Source organism: Callithrix jacchus, chromosome 5, assembly GCF_049354715.1.
Source record: "Callithrix jacchus isolate 240 chromosome 5, calJac240_pri, whole genome shotgun sequence".
Taxonomy (NCBI): Eukaryota; Metazoa; Chordata; class Mammalia; order Primates; family Cebidae; genus Callithrix; species Callithrix jacchus.
In genome coordinates this window covers 10,096,322-10,111,225 of record NC_133506.1, presented here as the reverse complement: position 1 = coordinate 10,111,225, position 14,904 = coordinate 10,096,322, and the positions used below count along the sequence as shown (strand labels likewise).

At 46.2% G+C, this 14,904-nt stretch overlaps 1 protein-coding gene across 1 annotated transcript in view; it reads right to left on the bottom strand.

The window, feature by feature from the left end:
• The window catches only part of TMC2 (transmembrane channel like 2), an 80,965-nt gene that overhangs the window by 64,671 nt on the left and 1,390 nt on the right, over positions 1–14,904 (bottom strand). Inside the window, exons 3-4 of the mRNA XM_078370944.1 lie at positions 5,325–5,788; positions 1,931–2,083 (exon numbers count right to left, since the gene is read on the bottom strand). Of these exons, the coding sequence (XP_078227070.1) occupies positions 1,931–2,083; positions 5,325–5,788 (617 nt within the window). The remainder of the gene's footprint in view (positions 1–1,930; positions 2,084–5,324; positions 5,789–14,904) is intronic.

Here is a 14,904-nt window from a genome sequence, read left to right as displayed (position 1 = left end):
AAAAAAAATTAGCTGGTCATGGTGGTGGGCACCTGTAATCCCAGCTACTCAGGAGGCTGAAGCAGAGAGTTGCTTGAACCCGGGAGGCGGAGGTTGCAGTTAGCTGAGATCATGCCCCTGGGCTCCAGCCTGGGCGACAAAGCAAGACTCCATCTCAAAAAAAAAAAATGTATATATTTGTGGTGTATTTATGTATGATGTTTTGACATATATATACATTGTGAATTGTTAAGCTGGTTAATATATGCATTGCCTTTCATTTTTTTGTGTGGTAAGAATACTTATCATCTATTCTTAGCAATTTTCAGGTATCTAATACATTGTTATTATAGTCACTATGCTGTGCAGAAATTTAAGTTTAAATAAAAGTTAAAACAAAAAAATCAGAGTTTCAGTTGCACTAACTTTGTTTTAAGTATTCAGTAACCACACTGGTAGTGGCTATGTGCTAGTGCAAATTTAGAATGGTTTCCATCATTGCAGAAGGTTCTGGTGGTCAGCAGCACTGGCCTGAAGTGTAGGCCTGGAGGCGCTCCCAGGTGTTTCTCCTCACAGCGCCATAGGAGATGACATAATAATTTGCAGCCTGCGGGGTAAGCGCTGCTTTCCAGAATCCTTGTCAGGGTCTGCGCGGTGTCAGTGTAGCTAGATCCTTGCTATGCCTCTTGGGGTAAATAATGCCAGAACATGGCTGAAAACTGCTCTGTTTAATAAAGGGTGAGGAATTTCACTTGAGCAATGAGGAAGCTCAGGTATGAGAGGAGCCAGGGAGCATGGGCTTCCTACAGAAGAAAGGGGGGAAGTGAGTGTCACCCCAATGCTGTGGCAAAAAAACAGAGAGTCCTTGGGGAAAATGGTCATGCTGGATGGGAACTTTTTAGTGGAAACCCCAAAATTATGTAATATAATGACTGCCTGCCTCCCTCCCTCCCTCCCTCCCTCCCTCCTTCCCTTCTTTCCTTCCTTTCTTCCTTCCTTTTTGAGACACGGGTCTCACTCTGTCACCCAGGTTGGAGTACAGTGGCATGATCTTGGCTCACTGCAACCTCTGCCTCCTGGGTTTAAGCAATTCTCCTGCCTCAGCCTCACAAGTAGCTGGGACTACAGGTGCCTGCCACCACGCCTGGCTAATTTTTGTATGCTTAGTAGAGACAGGGTTTCACCATGTTGGCCAGGCTGGTCTCAAACTCCTGACCTCAAGTGATCCACCCACCTTGGCCTCCCAAAGTGCTGGGATTATAGGCATGAGCCACCACGCCCAGCCTACTGCTGTTATTTCAAAACTGCAGCAGACTCCAGAATCATCAAATGCTCCATGCATCAGCCTTTTGCATGGAAACCAGAGAAGTGGCTGAGTAGAAAACAGAAGTTGAGTGGCATGGGCAGGAGACCTGTAGACATTCACAGAGTGATATTCATGATGCCTGGGGGCTTGCATCAGGCAACGGGCTGTGACAGTGGCTCAGAGAGACCCTCTCCAGCTCACTCTGCAAATCACACAAAAGAGAGTGTGTACACACGGAGAGACGCTGGGTGCTGCAGGAACATGAAAGAGAGCTGCTCTTCAGGAGGAGGAGGTCTAGAAAGCTTCTGGGGAAGGAACATCTGTGTTGGATTGTGTGGGAGGCACAGAAGCTACCAGATGAGGTGGGGCATGGGATAAAAGGGGCAGCCAGGCAGGGGAAGACGTGGGCACAGGCCGGGAGTCCTCTGAGTCTTCTCTGGCTCCCTGTCCAGGCCCTGTGGTGCTGGCGAACAGCAGGGCTGCCCTGGCTCTCATGAGGTTCCCTGAGTGCTATGCTCCTCTCTGGAGCATCTCCCTTCCCATCAAGCCCCTTTGGGGAAGTGTGGAGGGAGGGGCTCCCATCCATCAGAAAGAGCTGAGCCCTGTGGACATCAGGAGGCCCTGGTTGGCCTGCAGCCTGCTCACCTGAGCTCTGTCAGCTTCTTTGCCATGGGCCAGGGCTTGCTCCGCATGGTGGCAATGAGCTTTTTTTTTTCTTCCACCTGCTCCAGGATCCGGGCCAGTTCCTCCTCAGACAGGGACTCCCCACCAGAGCTGCTGGAGGCCAACGAGGATGATCTGGAGGCAGAGCCAGGGTGGAGGCAGAGAGGAGTTGGAAAGGAGATGGTGCCCTCAGATGCTGTGGAGTGAGGCGGGGCCCACAGGCAAGATGGCACTCCTGCTCCCTGCTCAGAAGCCCTCAGTGACTCCCATCGCCTGGCAGCAGAGGCCAAAACTCTATCCTGTAGCCCAGGGCCCCGGAGGGCTGCCTCCCCATCCTTCATTTCTCTGAGTCTTCCCACAAACCACACTCCAGCTCAGTGCTCCCCAGCAGAAACAGGACACAAGCACTTATTGTAATGTAAATTTTTCTTTTTCTTTTTTTTTCCAGAGACAGGGTTTCACCATGTTGGCCAAGCTGGTCTTGAACCCCTGACCTGAGGTGATCTCCTCGCCTCAGCCTCCCAAAGTGCTGGGATTAGAGGCGTGAGCCACCTCGCCTGGCCAATGCAAATTTTTCTAGTAGCCACCTTGAAGTGGCAAAAAGCAATGGATTAAAGCAATTTTATAATACAGTTTATTTAATCAAATATATTAAAAACTGTAATTTAGGCTGTAATCAGTAGACAATTATTAGAGATATTTCAGTCTTTTAAAAAATACTGTCTTCAGGCTGGACAGGGTGGCTCATGCCTGTAATCCCAGGACTCTGGGAGGCTGACGTGGGTGGATCATGAGGTGAGGAGTTCAAGACCAGCCTGGCCAAGATGCTGAAACCCTGTCTCTACTAAAAATACAAAAATTAGCCGGGCGTTGTGACGGGTGCCTGTAATCCCAGCTACTCAGGAGGCTGAGGCAGAGAATTGCTTGAACCTGAGAGGCAGAGATTGCAGTGAGCCAAGGTCACACCACTGCACTCCAGTCTGGGCCATAGAGTGAGACTCCATCTCAAACAGAAAAAAAAAAAACAAAAAAACACTATCTTCAAAGGTCGGTATTCATTTTGTACTCAAACAGCAAGGCTATTCAGATGTTAAACTTTCATCAGACATATTTAATCTCTAAGTTTATAGATGAAAAAGGCAGATTTCCCCAAATTGTTTTAGACATACCTAAAAGATTCCCAATAGCTGAATCAAATAGCTAAATATTCTTTTCCTTTGATATTTGCATCTGCATTTACATCAGTAGTTTGTCTTTTTGTAAAAGAACTGTTCTGGCTTCAAAGTCAAATCAAATCAATTTCAAAACTACATCTGTCCAAATTTAGTACATTTACCAACTCCTATGTCAACTCAGTGGTATTAACATTGAGTTGCAATTAAATGAGAAATTCAGTTACTCACTGAGTTACTGAATGAGAAGTTCAGTTCCTCGGTTCTACACTGGCCACATTTCAAGTGCTCAGCCGCCACATGTGGCTAGTGGCTGTCATATTGGACAGCAGGGCCATGAGAATTTCCGGCTGGGGACCTCCCCATCTCCCAGATAATTCTATATGCTCAATTGTTACAAAATCCAAGTGACTTTGTGTGTTCCTTATAGCGTCCAGCCTATTCTGACTCATTCAGTGATAAAAATAGTGGCTCTCAGCTGAGTGAGACAGCGGCCAATGGTGTAGGCGAAGGAGGGGACTAAGAAGGGGTTATGGCTGTTTAGCCTGAGGGCGTTTCATAAATGGCAGCATCAGGGTGTGGGCTTGGGTAACTGCCCCTTTAGAGACAAGTTTGCAGCAGCCTCAGAGTGTTTCAGCTTCTGATTAACTCCTAGGGAGCAAAGGAGAAGTTTTTGGATGCCCTCGAAGGTTGAAAAGCCTGGAATACAGATTTTATATATATATATATATATATTTTTTTTTTTTGCTATACTTCATGCACACCCTATCAATGATATCTGCCTTTGAGTCTCTGCATAGAGTGTTCCCACAGTTTGGGGGTTGGGCATCCAGTCATTGCTCGTTCATGTTCCACCTGTTCTTCAAGGCCTCGTTGAGATATTTACCTTCTCCATGGAGAAGCCCTGATGGCCCAGCACCCCCGGAATTCAGCACTCTATCAAGTCCTGTCTTGCATACATATTGCTTTCTGCCTTGTCTTAGGATTGCCAATGCCTCTGCTACATTGTTGGTATCTGGGCAACGGGAACTGAATGTTTTCATCCTTCTATGCCCTAGCATTACGTTCAGCTGAAAATGACACGCATGAGTCTTTGTGGCCTATTGGGATGGTACAGCCTCCCTCAAAAGTTCAGGACACTCAGGGCCCATCAACAGTGCATTCAAATTATTTTTAAATGTCCAAGGGCACGATGCACCCTGTTCCCCTTTAGTTCATGTCTGGCAGCAACCAGACAGCAGACAAAGGCTCTAATCAAGCCGGGATGGTTGGCATGGCAACAGAAAAAAATCAGTGGCCTTGTTTAAGAGCCTCAGATTCCTCTGTAAAGGTGGAGAGGAAGGGGGAGCACCCAACTGAGGCTGCGGGTAAAGAGGATTTGCTACAAACCACCAGGAAGGAACAACAGCTCTTCACCATAATCCGAATACTCCCAACTGTTGCAAAAGCTTTCCTGTTTCTATCATGGGGAATTCTTAAAACAATCTGAGCAATGAATAAGGTATCTATTATCTTCAATGATTGAAAAAGGGAGGCAAAGGGAGAGAGATCTATTAAAATTGATAGCAAAAACATGAACCCCAAATCCCCACTTTCTGATGCCATAAGCTGGCCCTGTCCACTAACCCACATGTGCTAGTTGGTGGGAATGGTAATGGAACAAAGGAAGCACAACAAATAATACCTCCGAGCCCCAGAATTTCAGAGCTGGTAGCACCCGAGAAGGTCCCTCCTAGACCAATGCCACATTTCCAGAGCAGGAAACTGGCCCAGATCTGGAATCCGGAAAGGGGTGTGCTTTTAAGCCCTCTCAGATGGTTCCTGAATCCAATTATGTTCAGGTCTCTCAGCTCCTTCTCTTCAAGAGCTGGGGTTAGCCACACGCTGAAATTCAGGGGACGGGGGATCTCGTCCGACCCTGCTGCCGCGTCACCTTACCACCCGTGCTCCACTTCACCAGTGTGCCGTGAGACCCTGGATTGGAAAGAGCCTGTGGCCTCTCCACCTGGGAGGACCTGCGAGCTTCACCTGGGCCCTGGGATGAAGAACCCACCACAGAGCAAGGCAGTGGTAGGGGCGGGGAGACACGGAAGCCAGAGTGAGGGCAGGGGCTGCTTTCACCAGGGAGGGTCACCAGTCCCTCATGGGGGAAGGAGAAGGACCGAGAAGGCGCGTGAGCACTTGGAGTCCGAACTGCAACACACCTGGGTTTCTTCTGCCGCTTCAACTTCTCCTTCCTCAGAATCTCCTTTTCCTTCTTTGAGGGTGCTGTCTGCTCCTTGAAGGAAGACCTTTTGTCCCGCTTCCTCCTCCCCTCAGAGGTCCCCTCCGCCTTGCTGGGCTCCTGTTTCCCCAGCTCTTCTCGGAGTCTCCTGCGCTCTGTTTGCTTCCTCTGGGGAGCCCCCGGGCTTGGGCTGTCCCCTGCGCACTCCTTCTGGCTTCGCTGAGCTCCACGCCTGCCCCAGGTCCCCTGGGCTTTGGGAGCCTGCTTGCTCGAGGGTCTCCTTCCCAACCTGTTACCTGCAGGGGCAGGAAAATGGACAGGTCTGGTTGCAATGGCCCAGGAAAATGTCCCTGACTGTGAGAAATCGAAAGTCCAAGGTGCTTCTGAGCTTGTGAGCTCTGTGGGGCTCAGAACAGAACACTCCAAATATGGAACCTTGGCATACTGAGTATTTTAAGCTGAAAGAAACTGAGAAAACTGCAGAAGCAGGAAGATCACTCTCTGGCCTTCTTCCTCCCCTCTCCCTTGAACACCTCCTGTGACAGGTGTCCTGTCCTATTCCCAAGGAAAGTAAAGTCACACAGAGGCCAAGAGGAATCTGAACAAACAGGCCTTGGTATCTCCCCCTGGTTGATTACCGTGACATCCCACCCTTTTGTCCTCCATGTCCACAAAAATACAGTTTTCTCTGGATATTTGGGTCTTCATTTCTGAAGGCTCCTGTGTCTTTTAAAACTTAACATTAAATAAATTTGGATGCTCTTCTCTTGTTAATCTGTCTTTCATTATTGGGGTCTCAGCCACAAACCTTGTAATGGCTGAGGAAAGCAATCTCTTCTCCCTCGAGGTCCTAAGGCCACCTAATTTGAAAGCCTCCTGACTAGGTGAGAAGGACTGCCTCTGTTCTCTGCCTGCTGGCTCTCCCACACGCTTGCCTAAACCTCAGGTAGAGATCGAGGCAGGGGTTCTTCGTCTTCTTGGATTTACTTTTCAAGGACTGATCCTTGAGGTCAGAGCTCCATCAGGTCCCAACACCCAGTGCCAGGGCCAGGCATGGGCTCTGTTTGGTCAGCCTGAACATTGAGACAGGGCCCACTGTTTCCATTCTCCAGAGGGATGTGCCCTTGCTGAATGGTGAAGGGAACAGGGGGTGAGAGCTGCCAAGACAGGTTAGGTCCTGTTCCTCTGCGTTGCCTACGTTTGCTTGTTTTGAGATGGAGTCTCGCTCTGTCGCTAGGCTTGAGTGCAGTGGCGTGATCTAAGCTCACCTCCCAGGTTCAAGTGATTCTCCTGCCTCAGCCTCCTGAGTAGGGGTTTCACCACGTTGGCCAGGATGGTCTTGCTCTCCTGACCTCGTGATCCGCCTGCCTTGGCCTCCCAAAGTGCTGGATTACTGGTGTGAACCACCGTGCCCAGCCGTTTGTTTTTAACAGCGACTTCATCGCTTTGACAAATGGCCTGGTGGAACGGAATCTACTGTGCAGCATGAACTTTCCCCATCAGTTTGCTAAACAGCTTGTGTAAGCACAACTCTCCTTATAGGCATTGACAAATCAAATGCAGGTGAAAAGATAATGAGGTTCTGGTGACCATAACCAACCTCTCCACCTCACACTAGCTGGGTGTCTTTGAGCAAGTTGCTTAACTTCTCTGAGTCTCAGCTCATCTCTAACAGGCAGATTTTAATATTCTATTAGATTGTTAATGAACATAGTACAGTGACTGCCATCTGAGGGTGGACATCATTACTCTGACACTCTTAAAGACACTCCTAACTCTTTAAATCAGTTTTGTTTTTTTGAGACAGAATCGAGCTGTGTCACCCAGGTTGGAGTGCAGTGGCACAATCTCGGCTTGCTGCAACCTCTCAGGTTCAAACAATTCTCCTACCTCAGCCTCATGAGTAGCTAGGATCACAGATGTTCAAGACCAGCCTGCTCAACATGGCGAAACCCCATCTCTACTAAAAATACAAAAATTAGTTGGGCGTCATGGCACATGGCTGTGATCCCAGCTACTTGGGAGGCCGAGCCAGAAGAATAGCTTGAATCCGGCAGAGGGAACTTGCAGGATACAGAATACAAGGTAATGACAATTGAAATATAGCCAACCTTTGACAAAGGAGCAAAGAAAATGCAATGGAGAAAGGATAGTTTTGTCAACAAATTGTGCTGGAACAACTGGACACCCAGAGGCCAAAACCAAAAATCTGGACTCAGACCTTGTGCCTTTCGCAAAAATCAACTCCAAATGGATCATGAACCTAAATGTAAAACACAAAGCTATAAAACTGTGAAAGATAACGAAGGAGAAACTGAAACGACCTTCGATTTGGCAAAGACTTTTAAACAGAAACAAAATAAAATACATCAAAAGCATGATCCATCAAAGAAAAAAATTGATGTTTTACTTCATTAAAATTAAAAACTTCTGCTCTGCAAAAGACATGTTAAGAGAATTTAAAAAACAAGCCGCAAACTAGGAGAAAATATTTGCAAACCACATATCTGACAAAGGACTTGTATCCAAAATACACACACTAAAACTCAAGAATAAAAAAAGAAGTTAAAAAATGGAGAAAAGATCTGAACAGACATCTCACTAAAGCAAGTATGCAGATGGTAAATAGGCATATGAAAAGATGCTCAACATCACATGTTAGGGAACTATGAAGTAAAGGACTGCCTCTGTTCTCTGCCTGCTGGCTCTCCCACACGCTTGCCTAAACCTCGGGTAGAGATCGAGGCAGGGGTTCTTCGTCTTCTTGGATTTACTTTTCAAGGACTGATCCTTGAGGTCAGAGCTCCATCAGGTCCCAACACCCAGTGCCAGGGCCAGGCATGGGCTCTGTTTGGTCAGCCTGAACGTTGAGACAGGGCCTGCTGGTTCCATTCTCCAGAGGGATGTGCCCTTGCTGAATGGTGAAGGGAACAGGGGGTGAGAGCTGCCAAGACAGGTTAGGTCCTGTTCCTCTGCGTTGCCTACATGTGAAATACTATTACATGCTTATTGGCAACACAAAAGGCTGTAAAAAATATAGAACACAGGAACTCTCATTTATTGCTAGTGGGGATGCAACATGGTTACAGCTACTTTGGGAAACTGTATGGCAGTTTCTTACAAAACCAAACAGAGATTGACCATGAAGTCCAGCATTTACACTCCTAGGTGTTTACCCAAATGAGTTGAAAAATTTATGTCCAAACAAAAGCCTGCACACAAATATTTCCAGCCACCTTATTCATCATTATCAAACTTGGATGCAACTAAGATGTCCTTCAATAGGTGGATACATAAACAAACTGCGGTAATCAATATAACAGAATATTACTCAATGATAAAATGAAATGAACTTTCTTTTCTTTTTTTGAGATGGAGTCTTGCTTTGTTGCCCAGGCTGGAGTGCAGTGGCATGATCTTGGCTCACTGTAACCTCCACTTCCTGGGTTCAAGTGATTCTCATGCCTCAGCCTCCCAAGTAGCTGGGATTACAGGCACCTGCCACCATGCCCGGCTAATTTTTGTACTTTTAGTAAAGACAGGGTTTTGCCATGTTGGCCAAGCTGGTCTTGAACTCCTGACCTCAGGTGATCCTCCCACCCTCGCCTTGGCCTCCCAAAGTGTTGGAATTAGAGGTGTGAGCCACTGCACCTGGCCAATAAAATAAAATGAATTTTTGCGTGATGAAAAGACATGAGGGAACCTTAAATGCATATCTCTAAGTGAAAGAAGGCAATATGAAAAGGTTATATGCTGTATGGTTGTAACTATACAGCACTCTGGGGAGAGAGAAAACTCTAGAGACGGCAAAAAAATGATCAGTGGAAGGAAGAGAAGGTTGACTAGGTGGGCCACAGGACATTTTGGGAGCATATTATTCTGTCTCACACTGTGATGATGGATACATGATATATTATGCATTTGTCAAAACCTATGGAATGTACAAGGAGTGAACGCTCATGTAAAATATGCACTCATTATTGGCTTATCAGTTGTAATATGTGCAGCACACCCAATTCGAGATGCTAGGAGAAACATTGGTGAGAGGGAGGAAAGAAGGTTGTATATGGAAACTCTGTGTAATTTTTCTTTCTTTTTTTTTTTAAGAGATGGGATTTTGCCATGTTGGCCAGGTTGGTCTCGAACTCCTGACCTCAGGTGATCCACCCGCTTTGGCCTCCCAAAATGCTAGGATTACAGGTGTGAGCCACTGCGCCTGGCCTCTATTTTAATTTTCATTTTTCTGAGACAGGGTCTTGGTCTGTCACCCAGGCTGGAGTGCAGTGGCTCAGTCTCAACTCACTATAGCCTCTGCCTCCCATGCTCAAGTGACCCTCCCACCTCACCCTCCCAAGTAGCTGGAACCACAGGCATGTGCCACTGCATGGAGCTTTTTTTTTTTTTAAGACAGAGTCTGGCTCTGTCGCCTAGGCTGGAGTGCAGTGGCATGATCTCGGCTCACTGTATCCTCTCCTCTGCCTCCTGGGTTCAAGCGATTCTCTTGCCTCAGCCACTGGAGTAGCTGGGATTATAGGCACACACCACCATGCCCAGCTATTTTTTGTATTTTTAGTAGAGATGGGGTTTTACCCTGGCTCTACCAGGCTGGTCTCCAACTCCTGACCTCAGGTGATCCACCCGCCTCAGCCTCCCAAAGTGCTGAATTTACAGGCATGAACCACCGCACCTGGCCAAAACTCCAGTAATTTCTGCAAAATCTTTCTCAAATCCTAAAACCACTCTAAAAAATGAATTTTTTTTAATTTTTCTTTTTCTTTTCTTTTCTTCTTTTTTTTTTTAAGAGACGGGGTCTCAATATGTTGCCTGGAGTGCAGTGAGTATTGACAGGTGCCATCCCACTATTGATGAGCACGGGAGTTTTGACCTGCTCCATTTCCGACCTGGGCCAGTTTAACTCTCCCTAGGCAAGCTGGTGGTCCCCAGCTCCTGGGAGGTCACCATATGCTGAATTTAGTGTGGGCACCCGATGGGCATAGTGTACTACAACCTAGAACTCCTGGACTCAAGCGATCCTCCAGGCTCAGCCTCCTGAGTAGCTGGGACTACAGGCACGCGCCATGAAGTCTGTTTATTAAAACTGAAATGGTTGCTGAATGAGATGCTCTGAGGAAACTCTCAAGGAGAATTTTTTCTGAAGATAAAGGAGATGCAAGATGCAGAAGGATAGGAAAAGTATTTTTCCTATTTAGCTGGAGTGCAGTGGTGTGACCTTGGCTTGTGGCAACTTCCACCTCCCGAATTCAAGGGATTCTCCTGCCTCAGCCTCCTGAGTAGCTGGGATTACAGACATGTGCCTGGCTAATTTTTGTATTTTTAGTGGAGATGGGGTTTCACTGTGTTGCCCAGGCTGGTCTCAAACTCCTGACCTCAAGTGATCCGCCTGCCTTTGGCTCCCAAAGTGCTGGGATTACAGATGTGAGCCACCATGCCTGGCTAGAAAGATATTTTTTAAAAGTGACAAAAAATCATCATCATCAACAACAACAACAAAATAAAAGAGCTATTTAATTGGCTTAAAAGATATAAATAAAAGCTTAGGCTGGGTGCCATGGCTCATGCCTATAATCTCAGCACTTTGGGAGGCCGAGGAGGGAGTATAATTTGAACCTAGGAATTCAGGACCATGCTGGGCAACATAGCAAGGCCCTGGCTCTACAAAAAAACTAAAAATTTAGCCAGGCACAGTGGTAAGTGCCTGTAATACTAGCTACTTGGGAGGCTGAGATAGGAGGATTGCCCAAGTGAGCTATGATGGCATCAGTGCACTCCAGCTTCAGTAACAGAGCAAGAACCTGTTTCTAAACAAATACAAAACCAAAAAAACCATACATTGTAAAAATCCCAGAAATTAGGTAAAAATTTAGCAAATGAACTAATTTATTATGTTTAATTTAATAAAAACAGCTATGCTGTCTTCAGTTTTTCATCATTAAGTAAAAGACTAGTTTACAGCTGGGTGGGGTGGCTTATGGCTGTAATCCCAGCACTTTGGGAGGCTGAGGTGGGTGGATCACAAGGTCAGGTGATCAAGACCATCCTGGTTAACTCGGTGAAACCCTGTCTCTACTAAAAATACAAAAAAATTAGCTGGGATGGTGGCGGGTACCTGTAGTCTCAGCTACTTGGGAGGCTGAGGCAGGAGGAATCACTTTAACCCAGGAGATGGAGGTTGCAGCGAGCCAAGATGGTGCCACTGCACTCTAGCCTGGGTGATAGAGCGAGACTCCATCTCAAAAAAAAAAAGACTAGTTTACATTTTTATTCTACGTATGTTGTTCCTTGACTTATATAGGTTATATTAGCATTACTTCTATTTGATGTTGAAAGTTATAAAATACCTAAATTTGTGCTTAACTAAAATGATTCATACTCTGAACATTCTTTTCGACAGTAATTTTATTTTGTAGTATGCCAGCTGGGAAGTTAATTTCCAATATTTTTAGGTATCATAAAACCTTGGACTGATATTGAGTTTACAGATATTGATTAGATGCCGAATTAATTTCTAAGAAAGGATTCTGAAACATTGATTCCTAAACATAATTTTAATTTTATTTACTTTTGCTTCTTTTATTTTTAAATACGCTAAAGAGAAGTTATATGTTTGGGCCTGTTAACATACATGCTCATACCTGCCCTTTTGAGAAGTTGTATACAGGATGTGTGTGCTTGTTGAAAGTTGTGTTGTGTATATTCGTGAGCTCTGCTGGTCTAAAATGCTGATGTGTGACAGTTGACAATGATCCATTCTCCCAGTTTTTGTGAAACAGAAGAGCCTTTGGTAAAAGTTATAATTAAGTGATACTCTACTATGATCAATCTTGATAGAGAGGTACAACTTTGTATGCAAAGTAATAAAACATGTTTTTGTTAAGAAAAAAAGAATAGTTTTGTCCTAAAGTGCCTGGTTGTATCAGAGTAGAAAAGAGAACTGTCAAGGACAAAACCTGAATGGAAACAGAAAATAGCAGAAGGTTTGCAGAAAGGAAATTTTATTTACGATAATGAAGCTGCTTCACTTATGTAAGAGTTAGGTTCTTAGCAGGTGATTGCCTTACCTTCTATGCTTGTTTTTAAATGCTTTAAATGTTTTATTGCCACTTTCAAATAAGTAACCAAATGTTATTCCTGTGTTCAACTCTCCAGACAATTTTGTTTGTTTCTAAGATTCACTCTCAAGTGAAGTTAAATAACTTTCAGAATGTCTGTTACCTAAAACTATCTTCGAGATTTCCCAGAGGGCCCCTAAGAGACCACAAAGACTTGTTCTTGCATCTTATTTAAAATACAGGTGCCAGAAACGATTAGGATTATTTGATACATTGTTGTTAGGGTTTTGTGGGAAGCTTGTTAAATCAGAAGAGATGCTTAGCCTTCTCTAGGTTAACTTTGTAGGTAAAATGTTCAAACATTTCAGCAATTGAGTGCTCTATAACCAGAGATTTGTTAATTTCTCCTTTGTCTATGTTAGAGTCCTGGTGGTGCTCTGCCTGATATTAGACAACAGTAGAATTAACAGGGCCGGGATGGTGGCTCACACCTGTAATCCCAGCACTTTGGAAGGCCGAGGTGAGCGGATCATGAGGTCAGGGGCTCAAGACCAGCCTGAACAATATGGTGAAATCACTAAAAATAAGAAAATTAGACGGGCATGGTGGCACGTGCCTATAGTCTCAGCTACTCTGGGAGGCTGAGGCAGGAGAATCACTTGAACCTGGGAGGTGATGGCTGCAGTGAGCCAAGATCACGCCACCACTGCACTCCAGCCTGGTCGACAGAGGGAGACTCCATCTAAAAAAAAAAAATAATAATAAATTACACACACACACACACACACACACACACACACGGAATGTGGAAAACAAGGCAGAATTTGCCCTTCAATCTTCCCCAGACCTCTTCTACACAGAAAATAAGCTGCTTTTTCCTCTTTCATAATCAGTTTTCAACAGATTCCACATAATGCATAATTTAGGAGCCGGAAAGGCAGCTATCTTGCTAGGAAGACCTCCAAGCCCAGCACACACGCCCTTCAAAGTAACACACTCCCATGTAGCACCTGACTCTGTTAGAGAATCCGCAGTGCCAAACACAGGCCGGAGAAAAGCTGGGGCCGCCCTCCAATCGGTGATCTCAACAGTTCAGTGCATTTACCAAATGATACAGGAGGAGGGAGAGTTCTCATCCTTCTTTTCAAAGAACACAGTAACAAACTGTAGCTATTTTGAGAAAAGAACATTGTATTCTTAAACCTTTTTTTCCCCTTCCTGGTAGAGAATAAACTGAAAAACAAGGATATCAGGTTCCCTCGCAGGTGACTGCAGAGGAGATTTCGAAAGGAAACCTTCACAGGGCTAGGTTTCAGTTCATTTAATATATTCCCAATATTTAACTTTACTGCGTCCCTTCACCATTTAGATCTCTGAAGTGAACATTCTGATCAATTTCCTATGTTCTATGGGAAAGGGAAAATGGCAGAGGCGACGTGGAATATTTCCGTAGGAAAGGGTTTGTGTTTTAGGCAAAATGATCTTCCATTTTAGTCCTACTCAAGGACTCCTTCCCACAGGGGCATCCCACAAGGCACAGCCCTGCAGCTGAGGAAGAGGAAGGCCAGGCTGGGTGCAGAAGGGATGGTATCTATCTGGATGACAATGAGAGGAGTGGAGTGTGGAGAACCAGCCCCAGCATCCAACAGGCAACAGTCACCACAGGAGCACCATGGCCCAACCCCCCAGGAGGATTTCTCATCTGTCCACCCCGAGGCAGCAGTCACCATGGGAGCACTGTGGGCGGACCCCTGGAAGGAAGGTTTCTCATTTAGCCACCCTGGGCATTTCTCACATTTGCTCCCACATCTTTGGATTGAGGTAAAGAGTGGATGAGGCAGGCAGGTGGGTGGGAAGAAGGGACAGTGGCTGAGGGAAGGGCTGAGGGTGGGGGCCAGGAAGGGCTGTTGAGATGCCACAGCTGCATCTCCTGCCAGCCTCTGCCCAGCTCCTCACTGCCTCCTGCTCCTGAGTCTCTCCCCTTGTTACAGGGCTGCCTCACTGAGGCTCAGGCTCCCCACAACTGAGGAGTAGCTGGTCACCAGAGGGCAAGGGCTTGGCAGAAGTGACAGATGAAGTGGCTCCTGGAGCCAGCTCCTCCATCGACGGCATGTCAGAGTGGGGCCAGGACAGAGCCCTTGCTCCCAGAATGGGGGAGGAAGGAGATCTCTTCTAACCCCCAGAACTCCATCACTCCCCAAGATTCTGGTTTTGTGCCTACTAGTGTGCGGTGCAGGACCCAGCCCTGCCTGGGATGCGAAGGGGGAGAAAACAGCATCACATCCGTATTTTGTGATGTGAAGATGCCCAGTCTGTGAGTGTGGCTTTTGCCCCTCTCCTGTGAACCCTCAGGATTTTCTCTCCTGCCTATGGCTTCCTTGGGTTTTCCTCCTTCTCCTGGAGCAAGTCAGCCCCCTCACTGGCTCACAGGAGAGCTGTGGTCACATTCTCAATGGAGCACCCACTGTGGCTGCTACTTTTTGGAGGTTA